Source organism: Setaria viridis, chromosome 4 (assembly GCF_005286985.2).
Source record: "Setaria viridis chromosome 4, Setaria_viridis_v4.0, whole genome shotgun sequence".
Taxonomy (NCBI): Eukaryota; Viridiplantae; Streptophyta; class Magnoliopsida; order Poales; family Poaceae; genus Setaria; species Setaria viridis.
The window spans coordinates 39,410,103-39,435,612 of NC_048266.2; the positions used below are offsets into that span (position 1 = coordinate 39,410,103).

At 45.2% G+C, this 25,510-nt stretch overlaps 5 protein-coding genes across 6 annotated transcripts; 2 read left to right on the plus strand and 3 right to left on the minus strand.

Moving 5' to 3' along the window:
- Positions 1-969: 969 nt before the first annotated feature.
- On the plus strand, positions 970-8,263 carry LOC117854176 (protein FREE1). Of its 2 annotated transcripts, XM_034736478.2 has the most exons (11): positions 970-1,789; positions 2,949-3,035; positions 3,129-3,260; positions 3,382-3,528; positions 3,867-3,932; positions 4,011-4,121; positions 4,641-4,730; positions 5,066-5,099; positions 5,184-5,257; positions 7,071-7,499; positions 7,581-8,263. In XM_034736478.2, the coding sequence occupies exons 1-11, from the start codon at positions 1,103-1,105 to the stop codon at positions 8,169-8,171; spliced, it is 2,448 nt and encodes an 815-aa protein (XP_034592369.1). In that variant the 5' UTR covers positions 970-1,102; the 3' UTR covers positions 8,172-8,263. The 2 variants fall into 2 exon arrangements, with proteins under 2 accessions (XP_034592369.1, XP_034592368.1); XM_034736477.2 differs by lacking the exons at positions 7,071-7,499; positions 7,581-8,263 and adding an exon at positions 5,349-5,750 and having other exon boundaries at positions 989-1,789.
- Positions 8,264-8,400: 137 nt separating this feature from the next.
- LOC117854178 (probable hexosyltransferase MUCI70) lies at positions 8,401-11,678 on the minus strand. Its single transcript, XM_034736479.2, has 7 exons — positions 11,477-11,678; positions 11,223-11,396; positions 10,625-10,696; positions 10,360-10,547; positions 9,471-9,886; positions 9,213-9,397; positions 8,401-9,053 (listed from the first exon to the last, which is right to left on the minus strand). Exons 1-7 carry the CDS (start codon positions 11,493-11,495, stop codon positions 8,686-8,688), a joined length of 1,422 nt encoding a protein of 473 aa, XP_034592370.1. The 5' UTR covers positions 11,496-11,678; the 3' UTR covers positions 8,401-8,685.
- Positions 11,679-12,207: 529 nt separating this feature from the next.
- On the minus strand, positions 12,208-14,361 carry LOC117854179 (uncharacterized). Its single transcript, XM_034736480.2, has 4 exons — positions 14,163-14,361; positions 13,960-14,057; positions 13,411-13,665; positions 12,208-12,561 (listed from the first exon to the last, which is right to left on the minus strand). The coding sequence occupies exons 1-4, from the start codon at positions 14,281-14,283 to the stop codon at positions 12,406-12,408; spliced, it is 630 nt and encodes a 209-aa protein (XP_034592371.1). The 5' UTR covers positions 14,284-14,361; the 3' UTR covers positions 12,208-12,405.
- A 1,047-nt stretch (positions 14,362-15,408) lies between these two features.
- On the minus strand, positions 15,409-18,635 carry LOC117852460 (uncharacterized). The gene is made up of 5 exons (XM_034734568.2): positions 18,459-18,635; positions 17,805-18,056; positions 17,546-17,689; positions 16,761-17,471; positions 15,409-15,955 (listed from the first exon to the last, which is right to left on the minus strand). The coding sequence occupies exons 1-5, from the start codon at positions 18,552-18,554 to the stop codon at positions 15,695-15,697; spliced, it is 1,464 nt and encodes a 487-aa protein (XP_034590459.1). The 5' UTR covers positions 18,555-18,635; the 3' UTR covers positions 15,409-15,694.
- Positions 18,636-18,821: 186 nt separating this feature from the next.
- Positions 18,822-22,766, plus strand: LOC117852462 (uncharacterized). The gene is made up of 7 exons (XM_034734569.2): positions 18,822-18,956; positions 19,082-19,101; positions 20,181-20,321; positions 21,116-21,218; positions 21,293-21,442; positions 21,957-22,002; positions 22,174-22,766. Exons 1-7 carry the CDS (start codon positions 18,954-18,956, stop codon positions 22,533-22,535), a joined length of 825 nt encoding a protein of 274 aa, XP_034590460.1. The 5' UTR covers positions 18,822-18,953; the 3' UTR covers positions 22,536-22,766.
- Positions 22,767-25,510: the final 2,744 nt, after the last annotated feature.

Consider the following 25,510-nt stretch of genomic DNA (forward strand, 5'->3'; position numbering starts at 1 on the left):
CCAATTACCAGTTTTTTCTAACCATGATAGCTACCGACTAGTTTAATATATGCTGTCACTTGCTCAATCAAGAAACCAACTCCCTCTCCCCAACTGTGCAAGTTGCCTCTTTCGGCAAGCCCTCGGTGAAAGTAGGTTCTATGTACTTGGACAGGCTTTGGCTGACTGAACTCGATTCCATCCCTCATCAGCTTTGTATAGAGCTCAGAGCTTGTTTTGACTTGCAACTGCCGAGAAATTTCTAGCAAAGTTGTGTTGCCGACACTGACATTTGAATTTGAGTAGGAATTAATCCTGGTGCAACAGTGCAAGTCAATGCCAGTTGCCAAACCAAAAATGAAGAAATGAACTCCTCTCTCTCTCTCACCCAGACCAATAGTTTCATTTCTGGATTTTCTTATCGAATCTGACATAGTTGCATATGTAAGCCCACTGGCCATCCAGTTGCTGCAAATTGTGGCTGCAGTTTTCTGCGTTGCGGTTGCAGAGCAGGTGACAGAAGCATGGCAATGCGTTGTGGTTGCAGGTGCAGCTTACGTGTTGGGTGAGCAAGTGAAAACTGAAGCTTGCAGTGCTGAATTGATGATGATGATGATGATGATGATGATGGGTTGAGGGACGGAGAGCAGCAATGTGAAACCAATCCATGGATTGGTAATTTCTACTGGGGGTAATTTTACTGTAAGGCAGTCCTTTATCCAATCAATTCATCAGCTAGAAAACTGTAATTTTCAGTTGGTTAAGCTTTCTCATGCTAATCAGAAATGAGAGACAGGATCAATCAATCCTTGACCCAATCAATTCCAACCCATCATTTTCATTTCTCACTCATGAGACACAATGATTCCCACATGCACACTGGCTGGGTGCTAAAATTTTCAATTCACACCCTGCAGGCAAGTTTCTCACAAGGACAAGGCCCTTACCAGCAAATGCATCCACACCCGGGGTCCATTCCGCAAAAACGCGCCACCTCCTACCGGTCGCCGCTGGCCTCTCGCCCGTCGTCTCCTTCCTCCTCCTCCCCTTCCCCACGAGACCACCTCGCTGACCTCGCCTCCGACGCCTCCACTCCCCGATCCGTAGCCTCCTCTCGCCGGCGATGCATCCCTCCGGCGCGGGGGATTACGCCCCCTACTACCCCCCTTACCCCTCCCCCGCAGCGCCGCCTCCCGCCACCTACCCGTCGGTGTCGGCCCCGGCCTCCGCGCCCCCGTACTCGCCGTACCCCACCGACTTCGCCCCAGCGCCGTCGTACCCCGCGTACCCGCCGGCCCAGCCCGTCGACCTCCCCCACTACGCGCCCCCGGCCGCGGCGCCGCCGCCCCCGCCCCCGCAGCCGTACTACCCCTACGAGCCGCCGCCGCTCCCGCCGTCCCCGCACAACCCGGTGCCCTCGCCGTACCCGTCGCTGGATCGGGCGGGGAGTTACGGCTACGGATCCGGCTCCGGGTACGGCCAGGAGCTGTACCCGCCCAAGCCGGCAGGCGGGGGCGGGTGGTCCGACGACGGGGTGTACGCGTACGACGGCGGCGAAGCGCCGGAGCCGTACGGCGCCAGGGGGACCGCGCCGAGGTCGGGATCGGGATCCGCGCTGTTTGATGACTACGGGAGGTCGATTGGCTCGGCGACGGATAGGGGTGGGCGCGGGGGTAGTGCGGCGAGCCCCAAGGTGGTGAGGGCCGTGCCCAAGGCGGAGACGACGGAGGACGTCAGGGGTGGGGTGCAGAAGTTCCGGGTGAAGCTGCTGCCGGAGGGGGCTGGGAGCCCAATGGATGTGCTCTGCCAGGTAGTCTACTTGTTCCAATGCTGTGGAATTAGAGGACTTTTGTGAGCATTATCATGGATGAGCTTCTGAGTTCGATCATCTCTGAATGCAGAACCTTAGCTCATTCTAGTGGCTGCTAACTATACAATTGATCCTTAGAATGTGATCGCATTTCATTGTAGTGCGTGGATAAGCATCAGGTGTTGAAAGGTGGCTTCTATTTAGTTGGAAATTTTACAGTACACAGAAGGGGTGACAACTGACAAGTAGATGAATTTGGTCAAGTAACCAGTAGTGGGTGCTTTTAGGGGGGGAATTGGATATTCACCAAATTGGTACCAGGAACAGTTTCTGGACCTGATGTTGACAACATTTAGCAGAGGCTAAATATTTTTAGATTGAGGATAAAACATCCGGCCTTAACCATTCACAAGTGAATGTTTACAGCCTAAATATGAAATAAATATCCTATTGCGAAATTCTGGCTGACCGCCCAAGTGAAGCTTTTTGGTTTACTTATAGTCAGCTGCAAGATATGATGGGAAAGTTCCTGACATCGTCTTCTTGCAAAGTTTATATGTAGCTACTGCAGTATAAAAAGCAAATGCTGTTTTTTCCCTGGAATTTCATCAGCATTAATGTTGTGCCAAGATACGAATGTTGACGTTTTAAATCTGTAGTAATGTTGTCAATGAACTGGTAGATGGCTCCTGTGTATTCGAGAAAAAAGAAATATCAATTGGTTTCTGAATGCAGTTCTAAAAATTTTATAAATTATATTGATCTTGTAGCTTTGCAGTCTATCAACCTAAAAAATGAAGAAAAACGAAGAGCTCTATTATTGAAGTCTGCTGTTAAAATAGTTCAAATGAAATGATTAAAATAGGAAGTACTTTATCTTTTCATCACAAAGAGAATTATTGTAGAAGCTGACCTAAAATGCACCTGTTTAACAGTTGGTTGTGAATTTGCATGGAACTGAAAATGAACTGGCCAGAAGCCTAGAACAAGACTGTTCTTGCCAAAATATTCACATTTAAATTTACTAAATAATGGTTTCCAAAACCTGTAAACTTCTGTATTTAGCTGTCGTATGAAGGGATATTTATAATTGGCACGTCGTAATGTGGTAGGATCCAGAAGGCATTAATCAATTCTTCTCTGCTTGTGCCTTATGCAGGTTGGTTTGGATGGAATCCGGATGCTTGATCCCAACACTAGTAGGACGTTAAGAATATATCCCCTTGAAACTGTAACTAGATGGGATGTAAGTAACTTCTGTTCTTGTGGCACCTTTATAAGAAAGCAGTTTCATTGTTTTAATATTTCTTTTGTTGATCTTGTGTGACATTTGTATCAGGTATTAGATTCTTCTATCTTTGCCTTTTGGTCCAAGAGTTCAGTGGATGTTGAAGCAAAAAGAATAAGGCTGAAATCAAATAGCTATACATCCAACACCATTCTAGACACCGTAACAGCTGCGACTGTGCAGGTTTGGCATTTACCTTATTGTTATAATTTGGTTCATCTGACAGCTCTTTATAATTTGTTTTGTTGCACTATACATAGCTTTCCCAAAATGATTGATGGTCGTTGGTTTCTTTGGACCGCAGTTCAAGGAGATGGGTGAAAGCAGCATTTCAAGAAGTAGGGCAATTGCTGATGCAGCCAAGCCTGCTGAGCAGCAAAATGAGAGGAAGAAAATTTTCCCTGATTGGAGGAATTTAATGAAGCCTATGAATGAGGAGAAAGATCACTGGGTAATTAATCTATCTATCTGTGTTTCGCTGTCATTTCAAACTCATAATTCCTGCATAGTCTGCGAAGCTAGATTCAAATTTAGCTCTGTTCCTAATTTGCTAGTAGTTTGATTTATGGCTTGTTCTGCAGCTCTGCATTTTGAGTTGTTGGTTTTATGTTATTTCTGTTCAATAATATCATAGTGGAGCCTGTCTTGCATACTGCTGTCTGCATTCTACTTATGGTTTCTTACTTGTTATGTCACATGTGATATGTGTTTGCTCATTTCTTTGTATAGTTCCTTTTTCTTAATTCTTATTTTATTAATTGACTCAGTATTCTCCGCACTTTCTTTTAGGTCCCAGATGAAGCTGTCAGCAAGTGCACGGCGTGTGCAGCAGATTTCAGTGCTTTCAACCGCAGGGTAAGAACAGTTAAATATTCATCTGCTAATGATGTCACCTGAATATCTTTTAATGTGGCAAACCTATTATATTTTCAGCATCACTGTCGAAACTGTGGCGATATTTTCTGTGACAAGTGCACCCAGGGAAGGACTCCTCTAACTACAGATGCTGATGCTCAACCAGTCCGAGTTTGTGACAGATGCATGGTAGTTGTTTTTTCCAATCCTTTTTCCATTGCAGTAGCTGCTCTTATTTATGTTATGCTAGCTGTTTAACTCCTTGGTTTGGTGTTTTCTTGTGCTTAGAGGGCTCAGGGCATAAACAGTAAAATAAACAAACCTTGCCACTTTAATAATATAACATGTACTATGTAATTTATAGTTTAGGCCCAAGATATTGTATACTAGATGTTTGATTTGAGGCTTTATTGTTCATTCCTTTCTTTTCTCAACAAGAAGCTACTGTGTTATTTGTACTGCTCTGTTTTTTTTTTTTTTTTTGTGTGTGTGTGTGTGGGGGGGGGGGGGGGGGGGGAGTTAGTTTACACAAATAATGTTATTTTTCTTGTCTAAAAGATGGATTTCGTTTTAGCCAATACAAACTCTAGTTTTGTCAACAGTGTCTAATGTTTAACAGGCCTATTTGGAGTGGCCCTGTGGGCTACCTGAACTTACAGTTCCTAATGATCCATACTAATTTCATGTCATGCCTTCCTGTTTTTATAGGCTGAAGTAACACAAAGACTTGCCAATGCAAGGGAAGCAGCAAATCGACCAATTGTTCACAGCCATGAGGATCTTGCCAAAAAACTTCAGGTATGTTTGTTAGCTCCTCCATTTCTTTTGAGCCTTGCTATCTTGTACAGTTCTACTGAACCAATAGAGCTTTCTAGTTCACTTTCAATGGATAATATTTTACTTTGGTTGTGACATGCATGAGACCAGATTTACCCTGGGGTGCTAATGTATAAAAATGAAAATGCTCCACCAGCTGTGTGGAAAATTCTTTTAGCCTATTGTACCATTGTAAGTGACAAGTGGAGGCAGACATCACCCACTTGTTTGTCAAATGGTGAACAACAGTAGATACATATCTAACTTTCAAATTTGAAACAAATACGCTGACTGAGGATAATCTGTGGTTTCAACAGGAAGCCATGGATATAAATAAAAGGTCGTCTTCAGGTGAGTGGATTCATCTCTGTAAAGCATACCAGATTTGCCCTCCGTTGTGGTGATTACAGTGTATGATGTTGTATCCCTTGACAGGAACAAGGTCTTCGGATGCTTCTGGCAAGCGAATGCGGGAGGTCGCATGCCCTATCTGTACTGTCCACCTTCAGGTCTATTGTTGTGACAATTCTTTTAAGATTTGCCTAGTGCCCGTTTGAGATTCGACATCTGAACATGGCACGACAAATTTCCTTGCTTCAGGTCCAAGTTCCAACTTCTGGTTCAGAGACGATCGAGTGCGGCGTGTGTCAGCATCCTTTCCTCGTCAGCGCCCGTTGAGTTCAGCCGTCATGCGGGGGCGTCTCTCAGATTCACGAACGTAAAGTCTTGTTCAATCGCGCTTGCTGTCCAACTCAGCGATCCGCCGTGTCTACTCTTCATGGAGTCCATTGCAGAGTTCTGTATATGAATGGATTGAATCCTTTGCAAATTTAGTACAGTTATGTCGTGAAGTGAGCAAGGGATGAATAAGAGTGTTTATATCGTCGACCTCAACTTTGCTGCTGTTACTTGAGAAATCTGTGTAGTGTCAACTGGTATGCGGTCTGATAGAATGTGATTTAATTTGGTAGTACTGCTTTACGTGCAGTTTGCCGTTTACAATCCGTACGGTTGTCTTATCGGCGTTCTCGTCATTTGCAGTTTCTATACGTCAGAGTGAATTCGAATTTCATCTCGAATCTCAAGTAATTTGAATCCGTCTCAGTTTCTTCCCCTGCTGCTGCTCTCGCACTCGCATAGGCGCATCGGAAGCGAACACGGGTATTAAAGCGGATCCGACGGCTGAGAGTCCTCCGGCGGGAGGGGATTTCGAATTCCATCCAGATTCCAGGGGATTCCAGATTCCAGAGCCATCTCCGTTCTCCCCGGCTGCCGCTGCCTTTCCTCCGCCTCGAAGCATCCATCTCTTCTCTCTCTCTGCAGTGTTGCCGCGGAGCCAAGGGAAGCGTGGGATCACCCAGGGGGAAGGGGGAGAGAGGATGGAGGCGGCGTGGGCGTGCGCGGTGGATCGGGCCGCCGGCATGGCCGACTCCGCCAAGCGCTTCTTCCTCTCCTTCCGCCGCCCTCAGCAGCAGCCGCAGCAGCAGCAGCCCCCGCCGCCGCATCCGAACCCCAACCCCGTAAGCGAACGCGCCCCCTTCTCCTTACGCAGTTCAAATCGACGTCGTAGCGGTAGGGCACTGCCCCGTCTTTGCGTTGCCGGGGATGAGGATGCCGGCGGGTTTAATCACGAGTGCATCTGCAAAGGATAAGCCCAAACTTCCCCTTTTAAACTGATGTAGGGTTTTGTGGAAGCTTAGTGAGAAATTTGTGTGCTTCATGAGTCCTGTTGTTACGTTTTGGGGGCTTCTTTTGCCAGAGAAATTAGGAGCGCAATCATGGTCCATGAACTGCGCCAGCTCGGCTGTTGTGTTGTAGGCTTGCTATCTGAAAGGGATCCATACGTTGTAGGCGTAGTTTAATCGAGTTCTGGATTATAATTGCACTCCCCTTAACAATGAGGCTGCACCACTGCCCTAGGTGACCTGTGATACAAATTGTTTTTGTTGTCAACTCATGTTTTCTTCAATCTGAAGTTCTCTCAAATTTCCTCTTCATAGTCGATTTGCTCCAGTAGTTCCACAAGGACACACAATACGAGTGTTTGCTGGAATAAACAATTGTGGCATTCTAATTCCTCGAATATATTTGCAACATGAAGTGCCTCAGTTACAGTACTGTTTCGGTAAAAAGAAGGCAAGAAGCGTCCCCACTTCTCTTCCCATGCTGTCGTAGTACATGTTCTAATTCTGTCATTCATTTGCCAGCTTTAGGGTCATGGGTGAACATCGGTGTTCAATTGTGGGCTTCTGCTTTTGTTTTTGACTGGCATGTTGTTTGGAACCTCTGATTCATATGCCTTCCATTCTTCCTTTACTTCAGGTAGACATCTTGAAGCGTTTGCAGCGAGAAGCATTCCATGACATCATGCAGCTGAGGGAGAGACAGGAGAAAGTTGAAAGAGTGCTTTCCTTGTTCAAAGCTTCCAAAGTTGGTCCATTTGCAGAAGAAAGCACTCAGGTCAAGGGCGTTATCAATGTTGCTGGATCGCTGTCAAGAGATAGCTCAGAAGCAGAGTCTGGTATTAGTTCACGGTTTGTGTTTCAGACCACAGTTCGGAAGAAGGATTCCCTCTTTGCAAAGCTCGTCACTGATCATAAATACATGTCTCAAGAAAATGATCATATTGGGAGCCCTCTTGTATTGTCAAAGGTGATGTACTTGTCAAATATCAATGACTCATTGTCTGTTGCTGCTGTACCAGTTGGAGCAAGGTGTGATGACTTTTCAACCGATCCAAATCTCCGTGAGGTAATTCCTTCAGACAAGCAGTGATGCCTTCAGTGCTATCCTTTTGCCTGCTAATGTATAAGGTAACAGTTTGCTTGACAGGAACATTGGCTGGCCAGCTTGCGTTCTTCGTTGAGGCCACCTTTGCTGATTAAAAGTCACAAATATGCTGGCGGCCTAATCCTAAGATCGAAGAACTTTGCTGTTTCTCTTGCTGAGCTGATTTCAGTAGCTGGGAATCCACTAAATGCTGGTGAAGCTAGCAGATTTTTAACAGAATTTGGGCAATTTTCATATCAAATGCCTGATGACATAAAATTGACCTTGTCTGCTGCCTGGCATGGACCAAGTGTAATTCCTCGGAAGAGGAAACCAACTGCTGGAGGTTGCATTGATGTTGAGCTGAAAATCGATGAGGACTCCAGAATCGGGGCTTGGATTGAGATCAACAGGAAGTCGAACCCACGGTTACTGAGATGGGCTCTCACACTATCAGATACACCAGAGGATGACCTGGGATGGGGTTTGAGCTTGCGGAGAGGGACTGAGGCCAAACCACAACGATTTCAGGTGGAGGGTTTTCTGAATTTGCATCTGGGCAAGAAGGCTGCTGTGCAACCTGGTATCGTGTTCAATGTGGATGGGAGGAGATGCACACCTGCTCTTGTATTCCAATCAAGTTGGTCCTTGTAGGAGCTTTGGTAGATCATAGAATGCAGAAGGAATTGTTTGTATCATGAGGAAGAAAAATAATTCATTTATAAGCACATGATGCATTGCAGCGATTTTGAAGTGTTATTATTTATCTTCTAAGTGTTTTTTTTTGGTATCTCTACCTTTGCATAGAGCATTCCAGATCTGATGGACCATGATTCTTTTATTTGCAACGCAATATTTGTATTACACCCGTGTTAAATCACAATTGAAATATGAAGCAGTGATGATTGGTCGTATGATTTCATCAGAACACGAATCCCATCGGTTACATTCCACGGTTCTTTTACAAGTGTGATCGTATGATTTTGCACAGAACTGGAAGCAACAAAACTCCAAGCATTAACCTACAGTACTCCCTATTTTCAGCCGCAACAGAATCTACAGAAAATTACAGGATCTCATCTAAAATCTGTTTAAACAAGATAAAAGAAAAATCAGTGTTCTACTTTGCACAATCACAAAAGAATCAAAGACTACATTTTTTTCCAGCCTAGCCTGCCGGTGAAATTCTTTTTACAGCAGGGAGTTCCACGGAGCTGAGGTCTGCAGGATATGGAGTCCACAGCCCTAATCCTCCTCTACTCTCCTTCAGTCCCTTCTTCAAAATCTCATCGATTGTTTTGGCCCATTCAACTTTCGAGGAGTGTTCTCTTGTGTGCTTGTGCAAGATGAACAGAGAATTGTACTCACAGTTGGGAAACATAAAGAACTTAAGAGAGTCTCCAAGCCTATGCACCACGTAGCCAAAGCTGATCTGATCACGTGGTGTGAAAAGATTGACCTCGTTGAACCAGAGGCAGCTGAATAGATCGGTCATTGTCGTGTGCTCCCGGATCAGCACCGCACCCTCTGGCACATCTGCAAGTTATAAATGGTCTTATCAGCACTGAAGTGGTAGAACAACGAACCAGTTATGTCAGAAACTGCTACAATTTAGCCTAAGCAACAGGAGCCATTTCAAGGCTATCTTACAAGACAAATGTATAGAATTTTGTAGGCATGTGATTTTTCACTCACCGCTAGGCATCTTTTTCTTTGAGCTCCACGGCTCCATCCCCTCATAATAGTACATCTTCATCTGAAGATCAACCAAAGGACGAGCATATCGCTTCCGTCGTTTTATTGCATCACCCTCCTCATAGATGCTCCTATGATGCTTATGGACAGCTACCGCAAAAGTGTATTTTCCACGCCAGAGATATCTGCAAAGAATTTCCATTTCATATCATTGACCAAGCAATATGACATGTCTGAGGTTCCAGTTAGAAAGGTGACCTCTCGAGAATAAGCAGCGGATCAACTATGAGCTCCATTTTCCCATCAATCCAAATGCTATACCAAGCTTGAGGAAATAGTCTGTGTGTTAAAATCTTTGGTATTTTTCCATTTCTTCTAGGTTCATCAAATGGGAGGCGATGCACTGTTATAAGTCGCCATATACCAACCCACTTTCCTCCATTGCTGTCAATTTTGACAGTGGTGTTCTTTTCAATAAAATCAAGAGATACTTCATCTACCACCATCAGGAAGCAGAACAACTTCTGAGACCGGTGACTAATATTCGATGGCTGATGAGGAATGTCATAACCATCAAAAATACCAGAGGCAACAACAAATTTGCATTTCTGTATGTACTTGACATCAACACTATCCATATCTGCACCGCTATTTTTCATAAATCCACAGTGCACCTGAGCATACATCACAAACCAAACACATGTAGCAGAGGATTCAGAAGATGAGGAAAAAAGACAAGGTCGTAATAAGCTATCATTAAGAGGGAAACTGTGTACTATTCTTTTGAAAGAATGATGAAAATGCAGGTCATATTTTAAATTATATGCTCAAACAGGCAAGCACTTGAAAATTACACTAACTCGCCACCAAAATACCAACTTCATTGTAGATTCTACTAATGAATGACCACCAAACAGATCTTGGAAAATATTAAGTTGAAGATTGGCTCATTTAGCATTCAACAAAATCTGCAAATGCTTCAATGCCAAATGCCTTCATCTACGGAGTAAAAGGAGAATGCAGTTGATCTTTCCACTATTATGCATTTAGCCACTTATTGCCACTTAAATGAAACACTAACGCTTATAAATTAAGAACCAAGCTTACAAGGAAGCTTATACAGTGTAGACATGTAATAAAAGGCTACCTTCATAGTAGAATTCAGTTTAAAGCTTTCCTCCCTCTGTTTCCAGTTTTGACGTCCTCCAAACAGTGGTGAAGGATCTTTATCCTGTTTGTCAATAGTTATATATGATAATTTCTTTATGATTGTGTTGGGAGTCCTCTTTGGAATGGCAACAGAATTTGGATCATCTGCAACAGGTATTGGGCAGCCTGTAGATTGAAGTAAAAAGTGAGGCTATGAAGCAGTCACAGTTTAGTGTCAGAATTTTTTGAGGCACAAGACTTACGGTGGAGTGGTTTCGATGAGAGCCCCATTGAGTCCAGCACATTGAGGACTTTACTGTCCTTTTTACAAAGAGCTGCAGGGATGCAAGGCATAGGAAACCATGTCACGATAATGATGGAAGACTAGAATGTATTTAACTTGAGAGTATGTAGTCTAACAAAGATATTCAAAAGATGTAGCATTGAAACTGCATCATATTAGAGGTTTGAGTATTAGAAGAACTATAATTATGGTGTCCATGAGCAAGTAACAGTTCATGAACATTAGCTGTAACTCCCGAAGCAAAAAAAAACTTAAGACACCACTGTTCAGTGAACGTGAAAGGAACTAATTGTCGGCGGCATCACAAAAGAACATTAAAACGACCGTGTTGTCCTAAATCCTGATTACTACTCGAGTTAGTTCCAAACCAACGTAAACAAATAACGATGCTACACTGCTGTATCATCAAGCTCAAGGCATAAGTGCATTCCAAACACGAAGCTGGCAGCTACAGAGCACTGCTACCGGAACAGCTATGGGCACCGCAATGGGTCGATGGATAACTCGATGCCCTAGGAGAAGCGAGGGAAGCCGCGGGGGGACTGGCTTGGCCTTACCTGAGAGGAATGCGACCGAGGAGCTGCAGGACCAGAGGTGGAAGGCGAGGGCGAGGAGCACGAGCATGGCCCAGGCAATGGCCGACACGAGCACCAGCCGCACGGCGCCCCTGCGCCACACCAGCCGCATCGCCGCCGAGTCCGCCTTCAGCGCCGCCTCCGCGCCACCGCCGCCTGCGACCGAACCCTCAGATCCGAACAGGGGGAGCGATCGCTGCGCCAAATTGGCTGGGTCGGGTCGGTTCAGTGCCTACCTCTGCTTCGCCTCGCCATTACTCTTCTTCCTCCTCCTCCGCCGCCGCTCCCGTGCGAGGCGAAGGTGAAGGCGAGGCGGGGGAGATTTAGGGTTTGGGTGACGCCAGGATCGATCTCTTGTTCGCCAAGTGAAGGAGAAGTGAGAGCGTGCGCGCAAACCAACCCACTGGGATGGAGTGTTGTGAGTTGTGACGAGGAAGAAAGAGCAAGGTTCCTTTGAGACGGCTTGTAATCTAGAGATTTTCAAAAATCTTGATCAAATTCATCACAACCTGAAAAATTCCGACGAAATTCATCACATGTTTCAACCGAAAATATGTTGTACATTCAGTGTAAGCGGGGGTTTAGAGCATGGTAGATTCTTTTCGTAGACACCAAACAAAACCACCTCTTTTCTTTTACATGAATCTTGAAATGAACAATATTCTAAAACTTTTTGGGTGAATTTGAGTTGAGTTTGAACCTTCAAGAATTTACCCTTCAGCGTGCACAACTGCTAGACTGATGTTCCAATTCAACACAAACACCTGGAAGGCACCACTCAGTCCCCAGAAATTGCACAGGAGACAAGACCAGAGCCTGAAAACAACTGCCTCCAATAATGTACTCCACCCTTTTCAAAAAAATAAAATAAAAATAATGTACTCCACCCTTTTCAGAAAAAAATAATGCACTCCACAAACCACTGGCGTACATATCATGTTCAGACACCATAGAACATAAGGCCAAATGCATAAACTTCCGTGTCTATTCCATTATCTGCTACCTGTATAAAATTTGCAGCACAAGGTGTGCACTAAGTACAAACAATTATATACATACACCTGTATAATATCACGAGTTCAGGAAGGTACATCTGCTTATTACATACAGCTACACGAGCAAATTAGAACGGCATCATCATGCACTGAAACACAAGGGAGAAGGTTTAGAGAGGGAAGATAGTATCGCCATCCTCGTTATTGTCAAGGTAGTTGAATGGAGCATCCCCTTCGTAGCGGAAGTCTGGACTAACATAGCACTTCATCTCATGAAACAGGTTCAGATTGTCGACCAACTTATGGAATATATTGCAACCACAGCACTGCAATAACAGACCAAAATTCAGCAAATATGGATAAACATGAAAGCAAACAACCAGATAGAAAATGAAGTGCCGGGGAAGGAAACACCCAAATGTGAAAAAAAAAACTTCTTACAGAAATCACACATAGTTTGGAGATAACTATACGTGAGAAATCAAAATTCAGAGTTCATCAAGATAATAATAGAAAAACGCAAGGACAGAGATAACCACATACCAAACTGAGAACAATGACAAATCATAATCTGGGGAAGTTTGAGCTTGCAAAACAATAGAAGCAACATAGTAATACAGAGACTAAATGGCTAATAGACATCTCGGTTGATATTGGAATGGACTAAAATTATTTAAGTAAATGGATACGTCCAAAACTAAACAAATTAAAGCACACTGCAACCTAGCACGATATCTATATAGACCACAAGAAAACTTACATCAGATTATAGCAACAGAACCTCTCTTTTCTCGTAATATCAAGTATTGACTCTCTTTCCGTGAACACGGAAAAGCTTTGCATGTCAATTCTTATAAGGACCAAAATGGATCAGAACAGTAAGCGCCTTAACCTAGCAAGTGGCCTCACTTGGTTGGATTTTCACAAATGGGTCAGAACACTACATATCTAATCCAATACCAAGTGATCGACATCTCTAGGATAACCGAGTTTTTCAAATTCGAACTGTACTGATGCTCAATTTTGAGGAAGAACATATAGCCCATGGTAATACTGTACTGATTATTTCTTCAATATTCAGAAGCCTACCTAAACAATATGCTATGAACTAATAACATACCACAGGTTAGAAAATTGTACACAGAACCAGGTTACACTAATCTCAGAATTCATACCTGAACAAACACAGTTCCATCAGTGTAGGCATGAGGATTGATGGCCCTGGTTGTACGCTGCCCGCACACATTGCAGGTGAAGGCCACCCGCATCCTCCGCCGCGGCGATTTTGTGAAGAGCGACCAAGGGAGCGTCGACACCTCCGGCCTGTCCGCCCCACCGGCTCTGCTCGCCGCTGGCGGCCCCTCCATCCCTGATCCCGTCGTCCAGCCGCTCCCCGTGGCAGCGCTCACCACCAGCCCCATGGCCGCGTCCTGCAGATGCAACACGGGGACCATGTCAGCCGACATCGGCATCAATCAGCTTTGATCCGACCATCTGCGGACGGCATGGAGCCGAATCAAAGCAAGAAATTGCAGGAGATCGCGTGAATCTGGTTGTAGAAAGCAAGCCGATCCGAATGCTACAAAAGGACGAGAGAGAGAAAAATGCCCACGAAACGTCCAGAAACGGCATGAAACCGAACGAATCAGGCCAGGGTGCTATCGGATTGCTCCAAGGACCGGGGTTTTCGGGGTCAACCGGCAACCGCCGCGTAGCGTCCGTACCTTGGAGAGCGGCGAGATGGAGAGCCCCCCGTACGGCGCAAGGCTGGTGGGCTCGCGCCCGGGGCCGTTGGCAACCTCCTTGTCGTCGTCGTTGTGGCCTGTAAATGGTGCATGGATGAGGATTGCGCCACTAGAGAGGTCGAAATGAGACGACGCGCATGGAGGAGAGGGGAGGGGAGGGATCGGAAGGGGTGAGCGCTTACGCTTGGAGGCGGCGACGGGGAGGAAGACGGGACGGCACCGGCGGTGGAGCGGGGTTGAGGAGAAGGGGAGCGGGAGAGACCGGGAGGTGGTGGCGATCGCGGCGGCCGCGACGGACTCCATGGGCGGCGACGGCGAGAGGTCGAGGTGCGGTGCAGCAGGCGTCAGATTTTTTTTTTTTCCTTGTTCGGGCTGGAAGCCTCCAAGGAGAAATTCAATTTCTTTTTAAAGGAGCGGTGAGGATTAAGGGAGGTCGGCCCCCACTTGCACACTTGGTCGGTTTCAGGAATTTGGTTTTTTTTACTTTTTATTAAACATAATTCAGCCTAATCACGCAGATAGATAGAATCAATATTTTTTTGCAAAGAGATAGAATTAATTTTTTTGTTGCTTTTATTTAACTTGATGACAAGTTGTGAGTGAAGATCAAGAGAGCGGATCAAATGACCTTATTACCCTTCATAAATTATTTTAATTTCATTTTTTGAGGATGATAGCATTTATTTAGCAAGGAGAGAATGGAAGAAATGGGGAAAAAGTCTAATATTCCTATCATGACATGTACTCCTATTTTGAAAGAAAATGAGAAGGTTAAAATAAAGTATTTTGCGAGTATTTTGAATCAAAGAAACTATGTACTACCGAGCACAACACTAGTAGATAAAAAAAAAAGTTGCTTTAAACAAGGAAAATTATTTCAGGAATTGAATTGTTTTCTTAATACTACTCAGTACAATTTTTGCACGCCGTGCTGATTTCAATGTGCGCATTCTAAGGAGCCATGGAGCATCTATCAAGGGCAAACACTTCTTCACAAACTCTTTTATATGAGAGGATGGAAACTTAGGAAACCTTTGGAACAAAGGGAAAATGGAGGAATTTTGGAGGATTGGAATCCAACAGGCTACATAAAACTATATAAAGAGAGCTCCTACGGATCCTTTGAAATTCCTATAGAACAGCTTGTTCCATAGATTTTGAAGGAATTCTACCAAGAGGTACCTCATAAAAAATTTCCTTCGTATCATTCTCTCATCAAATTCCCGTGTTTTTCCATTGCTCCATCCAAACACCCATTCTTACCGTTTCTCGTGTTTCTTCGATCCATAGGATTCAAGATGTTAGCGCATTCTATCACAACTTTTTTTCCTATCCTGCGTTTTTAGAATCGTGCGTTCCAAAGGGGCTCTAATGTTACATCAAGTATCATGATGCCCAGGGCTGCCTTGTTAGCATGTGTTCTCTCACTGGATAAAGGATAATCGCTTTCACGAGACATTTACACACATTTACACCACGATGCTAGACTATCTCAATTCTGAAGAAAATATATACAGGTGAAAAATGAAAGACTAAGAGTGAAAAGGAACAACAAACAGTAGCCTAGCAGGCGAAATGCAGAGACTATTGAGAATCCTAACTAGCTCATGTTGTAAGCCTGGATTCTCCCAAGATCATCACCTACACTAAAACCAGCATCAGCAGCTCTTGAACTAATAGCTGAGTGCAATCTTCCTTGCCTGTTATGTCGTCGTCAACCATCACTCATATCTCCGGCACTGTTTTCACCATCAACACCTTCTTCGGCACTATCGTCACCATCGTCATCTTCTTCGGCACTGATGTCACCATCGTCATCTTCCTCTGATGATCCATCTTCATCTTCGTTAGATGAATGTCCATCAGCATTTCCATATAAATAGATATCATCCAAGTCCATCACATAATCAAAATCGCCGTTGTAAATTAAGCCATCAGAATCACTGCTGGTGGAGAGCCACATATCTTCCTTGACCTTCAAAAAGTAAGTTCCAAATATATCAAGATTCTAGATCACTCATAAAACAGCACAGAATTTTTGCAACTCTGTTCAAACTTGAAAGTAGGGCAGCAAACAATATCTCCAACAGTGTCAAATAATGGACCAAAAAGGAAAGCAACATTGTTTGGAGGATCATGCGATTGCTCATTGCTACAATGCCAAAATAAAAATAAGTTAAGTTTGCACGGGCAAAGAGAAATTATATTGCACACCCTTTTCATTTTTCATTGAAACAACTGTCCTATTAAAAAGCTTAAACAACAATTTGATTACTATCTTTTAGTTATATGGATGATATGTATGCAGATTTTCATAATATTTTAGATTCTGGTAGTTCGATTGTGACTTCAACAAAAAGAGACATCATTGTAAACCCAATCTACTTTCTAACGTGAAACTGGTCCTCTGTAGCCCTTTTCCTTTTACAGTGAAAATTTCCAGCTCACATTGGATACTTCAGAAGTTCAGATTCACAATGCAAATGAACTCCCCACCCACACAACACACACACACACACAAAAGGGGGTAAAGATGAAGCATGTTTGTGTCTGAGTGTGGGGACACTCCAGTTTCATTTTGAACAGATCTCGAGCAAAACTAATTTGTTATGTGAATATTTAGCCATGCCTGCCCAAGACAGTACGACATCTATGACAAGTTTTTCTTTTTTTTTCCAAACAAAGAACATACGACATTTATGACAGTTGTGCATACAAAGAATATAACAACTAACAAGGCAGGGGAACGATTAGAGATCCAAGTACAACAATGTACATACCTTGTCATCAGTAGCAATGGAGTGGGTTTCACCTTCACCAGGTTCCCAAATCTTAATATCGTTATCAATGCCACTGCTTGCAACAACAATTCCAGAAGGGTGCTGTTCGACACAGTTCACAATATGTCTATCTCCGTTCATCACTCTGATCAGCTCCCCATCCTTCTTTCTCCAAATAAATATACGGCCACAGTCTGACCCAGAGGTAACATAATCACAGTTGGGCCCAAGGAAGTTAACCCCCTTAATGGTGTGTTGGTTCGTGTGTCCCTTGAATGCCTTAGGTATAGGCAGCTTATCTCTACAAAAAGGTAAGGGGCCAGTTTCATCCATCAGGAGTCGTTCATCTACCTCAATGTTGTTGAAGTGTAAACCATGCTCTCTTGAGAAAAGGTAGATATTGTCATGACTATAGGATGCTAATAGCTCGCTGGTCTGTGAGTAAGCCAAACCAGTTATTCCATCTTTGTTTTCACCAATCAAATGTGGAGGGCAGAAGTGCTCAGTTGCGAGACCGGAATTAGAATTTCCATCAAGACCAATCTTGCGGGTATCATATATCCTTACATACTCATCTGATCCAGCAACTGCAAAACAACAGGGCTTCCTTGGGTCTATGGCAATAGCAAAGAGTTCGATGTCATCAGCAGTGAAATGGTCTGCAGTCCTACATCTAAAGAGTTCCACGGCATCTTTCCCCCTGAGGTCAAACTGGAGAGATAACAAAGTCAGCAACAGAAGAATCCAGTAGGGGTAAGAAGAAGCAAAGGGACTCAACAACATACAAGCCACACAGAGCTATCTTCACAGCAGCAGTAGAATGTGTACGGACTTCCTGGTTCAACAGCCAGCCTGTGTACCGCAAAATCTAACTCAACAAGTTTGTCTGTAGTTGCGCAACCCCCTTCCCGTATCTGTGAATGCCTGACCTGTTTCGGTTCATAAATGATGAACATAGCACAAGTGCTTTAGTGACAAAAAAAGCACGATAAACATCAAGATCGTCGAGCTTGTCATTGCCAAGGTAACATAATGTATGCATACCTCACCATCAGCAGCACACGTGACAACGCTCCGGTCATCCGAGAAGGGCATGAACTGCGCGTGGAGCACGTTGTTGCTGTGTCCAGAGTGGAACGAGAAGGTCGGTGCCGCCTCCACCCAATTCCACAGCACGACGTTCCGATCATCCGCCCCGGAGAGGAGGAATCTCCCATCTGAGTTGAAGCTTATCGTGTTGACACAGCCCCTGTGCTTCCGTAGCCTCTTTTGTATGCTGAGAGATTGCACAAAGTCCTGCACACAGCCAAACTGGTCACAAACCTGCTCTCATCCTCTCTGAAATTCAGCAAGCGCATAGATGCAGGGACGGAGGCAATGGGGGTGCCATGGTTCCCCCCCATGCCTGTGCCATTCTACTAATTAGCCTTTTATGTTTCTAGTAGCTAAAAAGGACAAAAACCATTACTTAGCACCATTTATTATTTACTTTAGCTCTTTGGACCCTCTCAAGTAAAATTAGTGGCTTCGTCCCTGCTTACAGTATAGATGCAGCAACGCGAAGCCGAATCAAATGCACTAATTTCTCATCCCTATGCCCTAATATTTTTCGAATCCACGGATCAAAGGTTGGTACAAACAGAATTGCGGGCTAATAATCAGAGTACGTGATAAGAGAGGAGGGAGAGGGGGAAAAACCTTGGAGGCCATGACGGCGTTGGCGAAGTGCCTGGGAGGGAGGCCGCCTACCTCGCGCTCCCACAGCCCGGCCATCCTCTTCCTATCCGGCGGCATCGCCGCCGCCGCCGCCGCCGTTCACGAGGGTTTCCGTCCTCGGCTCCTGCGTCCTTCCCCGTCGATCTGCCGACTTTGCTAGGCAGGGGGAGGAGCAGCAGGCCACTTGTGGAGTGACAGATCCTGGCCGTCCATCGCAAAGCGAACGGTTCAAACTGCCGCGTCCCTTTCCTCGCGCGCATCGGTGTTAACTGGGCTGGGCCTCGTTGACCTGGAAGCCCACCACCACCTCTTTCTTGCGGTCTTTGCCCGACAAATACCACGCGGAACCATTTCGAGCGCACGCCGGAAAGGGGGAGAGGAGGGGGAGAAGCGAACGCGCATCCAAACCCTAGCCCCAGCGCGCGACGGCCGGGAGCTCCACCGCCGCCGCCTGCGGCGCCATCCCCGCTTCGCATCATGGTGATTCTCTCCTCCTCCTCCTCGCCGTCGTTGTCCCATTCGTGTTTGCGATTTTTTTTCTCCCCCTGGATTCCATTGATCTCCGCACTGACGCTTCGGGTGTTGCTTCCCCTTTGTCTTTGCAGGCCGATTCCCCGCGCAGGAGGTAACTACGCCGGCTTTGCTTCTCGTATATATGCTTCCTTTGTAATCCTCGCGCGTTGGTCACCCCTGATCTGGCTCTAGTGTTATGGTTTTTCCGATTAGAATCTAAATAGTTTCGTGGCTGCCCTTTGGCTTCATTGGGGGCACCACTGGCAAACTCAGGATCTGTAAAGTATGTAGGAGTACACGCCAGAGGGATGGCGTTGTTGTGATTTCTGTAGTTTGTTTGTCACCTTTGAGTTAAATATTGAGATTGGTTGCATCTTGCTTCTTATGTTTTTTGAGGGCTATGCTAGTTTAGATTGTTGTTCACCTTTTACTAAGGTTAGCTCAGTGTATTTGAATCTGTGGTGTGCATGTTTACCTCCTAAACCTTTAACCAGAAATGATGGTGTTTGTTTGAATCTGGTAGAACTTACTTATTACTATCCAAAGTGTGCATTGTCTAATACTAACTTTGAACAGATTGTTAATACATTTCATTGGTGTTTTTTTTTGGGGGTCTATCTAGATGTGTCTCAATGTATTTATGAGCTCAGGTTATTTTTGGCGATCCATTCCATGAGCACACTTAAAAGTGCTAAGATTCTCCTTGTATACCTTATCTTATACTTTTATTCTACCTGTTTCTTGTAAGCGCACTCGACCAATTGCAATTCCTAGCAGGCTTGCACATAGCAGTTCCCCAAAGAAGTTGTTGGTTTATGGCATTGCACACAATTGAGGACAAAGTGACAAACCTCTTCCTCAAAGAGACTGCCATCTAAGCTATATGCATTGTACTCACTCATTGTTTAGAGGAATTCTAGCAACACCACATGGTGGGTTTACAGTTATGGTAAACCACTATGGGAATATACTTCTTCTGTGTTTTTAGTTGAAAGTAACCAATATGGTGTTGTGTCACTGCCATGCTTAGAGAGTTTATTGCCAGAGTTAAATTCAGTTCTGAAATGTATCTACTGTGTTTTGCATGCTAATTTCGAGTTTCAAACTGGTTATTCCTAGCCATCTTACCAGAACTCCTTATCGCAACTACAAGAAGTTTAATATGTGCTAGTGGCAATTTCTTACTTTCAGGTACTCGAGGTCCCCTTCTCCTTACAGCAGGGGACACCCAAAAGCAAGGTCAAGATCACGGTCGCCAGCTCGGTCTCAGTCTAGGTCGCCCGTGCCTGATCCTAGATCTCAGGCGAGGTCAAGATCTAGAAGCCATGAAAGGTGCTCAGTATTCTTCTTTTTGTGTGCTTTAAAATGTTTTCTATACATTATTTTCTTTTTGCTTAATGGAACCTGTGCTCCATCAGTTTTGTATGATTTTCCTTTGTCACTAGAATATTTGAAAACTGGCATGTGTCAATGTGCTCCATCAAGATCTAGAATGTTTGTGCACCATAATTGGTAATTGTATTGCTAGAAGCTAAGTGAGATTCATAAAGTAATAGCATGTTTCAATGTGGTGAGAATAAACAAATTCTAAAGTATGCTTTCTATTATTATAGTTGTTCCGTATAGTGAGTTATTTAAAGTATAGAGTGTTCAAATGAACCAAATAGATTTGTCATGAAAGTCATATACAATATATGTGGCATGACAACTACATAATGAATGTAAAGAAATGCATTGCTTTGGTAAGTATGTTCTTGTAACAACCAATGTGTCTCATCTGTAATGATTATTTTTTTTTTGTATGAAGAAATGGGATCCTATTGTATAACAAAAATGCAATGTCATATGGTAGTAGTTGTTGAAATCAGACAAGGAAACTTTTCATTGATAATGATGTACGCAACAGATTTTGCTAATCGAATTATGTTTTAGTAGTTTGGATGGCATTTAATTTTAATGTTTTAGACTAATGAACTAGTACGAAGAGATGCAGTGGGAAAAAAGAGAAGGGGGAAACAGTGTTTTTACTCAATGAGCTACCTTAAGTTTCCATGCCCTTTAGTTAATGTTAGCTAACAATTTTGCATCTGCTATCTCCACATTCTTAATTATTTCCTGTTTTGCAGGGAGGAGGAGGCTGTTAACCGTGGAAATACTCTATATGTGACTGGACTCTCTTCTAGGGTGACTGAAAGGGAGATTAAAGATTATTTCTCGAAGGAAGGACGGGTTAGTTGACTTCATACAAAGTTTAGCCAAATTTCTCTCAGAAGTATCACATCATAACATCTCTTGTGGACTAGGTGGTTGGTTGCCATGTTGTTCTTGAACCCCATACACGTGTTTCCCGTGGATTCGCCTTTGTCACCATGGACACTGTTGAAGAAGCTGAGCGTTGCATCAAGTATCTTAACAATTCTGTAATGGAAGGTCGAAACATTACAGTTGAAAAGGTAATTGCATCTACCTTCACTAGGGTTGTTGATACTAATAGTGAGACCACATATGTGCTGCGTGTTGACCTGGAAGTTTTTTTTGGCTATTATTCAGAAGATACTGTGCAAGCTATGTGCAGCAATCAAGATTCTGAGTTCATCAATTTCAACTTTAGCAAATACAGCTCCATCAGTGGACAGCCCAAAGAGTTATTATGCACCACAAGATTCACAACATCTAAACGTAGCAATTTTTCAACTAAACCTGAGTGTTCACCTTCAACTAATCAATGGGCATTGCCAACTCATTAGTCAAGCATGTGCGGTGCCATGTGCATAGCAACGTTGGATGTCTGCTAGTTGGAGTTTGGGCTCTTCGTTATTATTTCCTCCCTTGGTCCGTTATTGCAGGGCGTATATCCATGGATTGTAAGAGAAACTTGTAATTACCTACATGATCCAAGAATGATACTTTTATTCTTATTGTTGCTTGCTTGTAATCTGACTAACTTTGCTCTTTCTGTTGTTTCAGTCGCGCCGTGGTCGGCCAAGGACACCGACTCCTGGAAGCTATCTTGGTAACATCCTTTTAAATCCTTCTGAGAATATTCCTTTTGTCCGTTTCCCTTTCACTTTTGTGATGCCATGTCTTATCACTTAGTGGCCGCTCAGTTGAAATGTTTTTTTCTTGCTTTTAGGATAAAACATATCCTGCATTACCTACTACTTATGCTACATCTTGGTGGCAGGTCACCGGTATGAGCGTAGAGACCGTGGGAGAGGATACCGCCGAGGCTATGGTGGCGGTCGTGATGAGGATTACCGCAATGGCTATGGGTACCGCAGGTCTCCACCTCCCATGTATTCCTACAGGGAGAGTCGGGACTACCCTTCCTACAGGGATACTCGAGACTACCCTCCCTACAGGGACTACTCCCCGCACAGGGGGGACCCGCGAGACTACTATGAGAGCAGGGGTGGGCGCGGGTACTCCCCGCCTCCTTATGGTGGGGGCAGGTCAAGAAGGGAGCGATCAATTTCGCCGTATCGGATGCCAGAGAGAGGCTACGGTGGTGGCCGCCGTGCGGGTGGAGGCGGCTATGATAGGTAAAATGTTTTTGGCACTCCATATTACAATGGAGACCGTATGTCAAAGATGGATGGCCATGGCTTGCTGTTGTGATGGTGGTGGCCCTGCCTCCCGTGACTCTGGGTAGATTGTTGTAGCTGTACTTGCGGACTGTTTGCTGTCTCTCTGGATTTTTTTTAAAAAAAATTGTTTGAGGACATGTTTGTAGGTTTGCAATGATAACTTCTAAAGAATGACTGGGGACTTGTTCCATTGGGCATCTTTGTACTGTTTGGGATGATGGGGCACAGCAGCTCCTACGTGGGCGGGCAGGCTATTATTTGACGCGGCCATAATTCGAATCCTTGAAAGGCGAGAAGGCCCGGAATATTCACCTTAGGACTGGTAGACTGGACTGGTGGTTCGGTGAAGTGGTGAAATGTGAAGGTGAAGGTGAAGGATTGGATTCCATGAGAAGACAAAAGGGCTGCCTGTGGTGGTATGATTGTGTCTGGTGATGGTACTGCAAGTCTGGAGCTCAGCCGAGGCCTGAGGAGGGGTCCTGAATCCTGATGAGCAGCAGAAGCATGTGTTGTAAAAGGCTGCAGCCCAGCAGCAGCAGCACTGGGAAGGGGTGATGATCTTGAGATCTTGTGATTGCACTCTCATCTCATCACCTGGCCCTGGCCTGTGTGGTTTTGTGCTGTTGGACGGATGGATGCTGTGAATTCGCTCGCTATTGGCTCTGCCAGGCGCAGGTGCGGCAAAGGCTAGTAGTGTCCCCCCGCTCCGCCCCGCGGGGATTCTGGCTGGGCAAAAGGAGATGGTGGTGGGTGATTGAGCTGAGGGCTGAGAGAGAGAGGCCGTGTTGAGTTGTTGGTTTGCTCCGTAGGTATCTCATCATTAAGTGACGCCACTTTACCTTTTGGTGAGGTGATTGGATTCGATGCGATGCAATGCAATGCAAAGAAAAGGTTGCCGTACGTACCACTGACTATAGCAGCAGCTGCTGTCAAAAATATTTTGCTTTTGCGTAAAGGGGCGTGCAGATTTGAGAAAGCAGGCGAAAGAGAGGAGGCAGATTCTTCTGTGAGGCTTCCTTGTACCCAGTGTATCATATGATGCATCGCGTTACATGCTTGTGCAGGTGGCGAGTGGTGAAGAATGGCGGTGTCCCGTTAGGCCCCTGTCGCGCTACTTGCATGTATTCTGTCGAGGGAGGCCGTACGTGGCATTCTGGCTGCTGGCTTGGCTACCGAGAGCTCTCGAGCTGAGCTGAGGTCTCACAAGGCAAAGGCAGGCGCTCCTTTGAGGTTCCTTGTTGTGCTGCTATATGTGTTATTGCTATGGTTTGAGCTTCAGATGTGGAGGGAGATAGATCTCGGCTCCGGAGCGGCTAGCCGATCTCGGCTCCGCTCCTCTTCTCCATTATTGAACTGCTGCTGCTGGTGGTTGCTTGCAGTGACCACCAGTGGTACTGAAGGCGGATCGATGGAGCAGGGAGATGTGTGTCACGGGACTTCGCTGCGACCGACGATAACTAGCAGTTCCACGAGGAACGCTTGACACCACTGCATGATCTGGGGCCGTCGTTCAGACCACGAGCTTACTATCGCATCGCATGGCATCTCTGCCGTGCGCCTGCCTCCATTCGGACGGGCATCCATCTCATCATCATCTCAGCCTGCTGCATATTCGCCCTGGGACGACGGACGGACGGACGGACGCGAGACTGAAGAATAATTATGGCATGCAGTTCAGTTCGCAGGTAGAGCTATCACTGATTAATGACGAGTTATTGTTGGGAACCCAAGCTTCTTCTTTTTTTCAGGCGTGCTACTGGCTGATGATAATGCATGCATGCCCGGGCATCCGGATCTTGCTTATCATTAGCAATAGTTATCGGCTCGCCCATCGTCAGTTGTTGTTATGTCACCTGCATGATGACAAATTAACCACGTGATTAGCTAAACCGTGTGATCGATCACGCTGGTAATATATAATCAGCTCACGTTTTGCTGGTTTATTGCCGTGTGACGGCCAGAGACATGCACGTTGTGCATCAATCATCAGCGGCAGGCTTTGCACTGGGACGCACGCACTGCTGCAACATATCTTGTGTATCATTCACCACCGGCCGGCCCTATACAGGTGCGTGGTAGCCGCAGTGTAGTTGTTCATATAGCATGCGTGTACACACAGCTAGATGCTCTCCTCCTCTCCCATGCGAACGAATATGCAATGCATCCATCGTCCTCTCGATGATGCCAGTGGTTCTAGCGTCACGGGGTGTGCAGGTAAATTCTGCATGTAGTCGATGCATGCTCTGTTCATCCAGTGGGGTCGATCAATCGGGAAATGGATGGATGCATATGGCACGCAGCTGCCGCATGCATGTTGCTCTTTTTCATTTCTTGCTGGCCGCCGCTTTGCTTTGCTTTGGTCCCGGGCCAGGCAGATGTCTCTATAGCTCTCTCACCTCCTCTTGTGCATATGCAGGATTATTGCATAAGCACCGGTGGTAGAGCACAAAGACCCACCGGCGACATTCCTAAAGAACCACAACCCTACGTCCGGTACGGTGCCACCTGTAGTGCCTGCAGCCATCATCATCATCTGTAATCTGTACGTGACGATGTTGATTATTCCATGCATTTTAGCCAACGTGCTCCACTCAAACCATTCATTTGTGAGGAGTACTAATAATGGATTACTAGTACTGTTATACCTGTATTCTATACGTAGTTACGTACCACGGCACGAGCTGGTCTATACAATGTACGCATGCATATGGCACGGCAATACATACGGTCGTCACGGCTAGCTTTTAGCTTGTCATCAGTGAAGAAATGACGAAATGGATCGCCTGCTCTCCTCCTCTCGATAATCTGTTTCGAGAGGATGTGTGCCGGCCGGCCCGTGCTCGAGACTGTGCTGTGGGCCCCCACGTGCTAGGGGACGCGAAGGCTATCGATCGACCTCACCTCTGTCTGGGCCGGCCTCGTGCAGGATAGAGC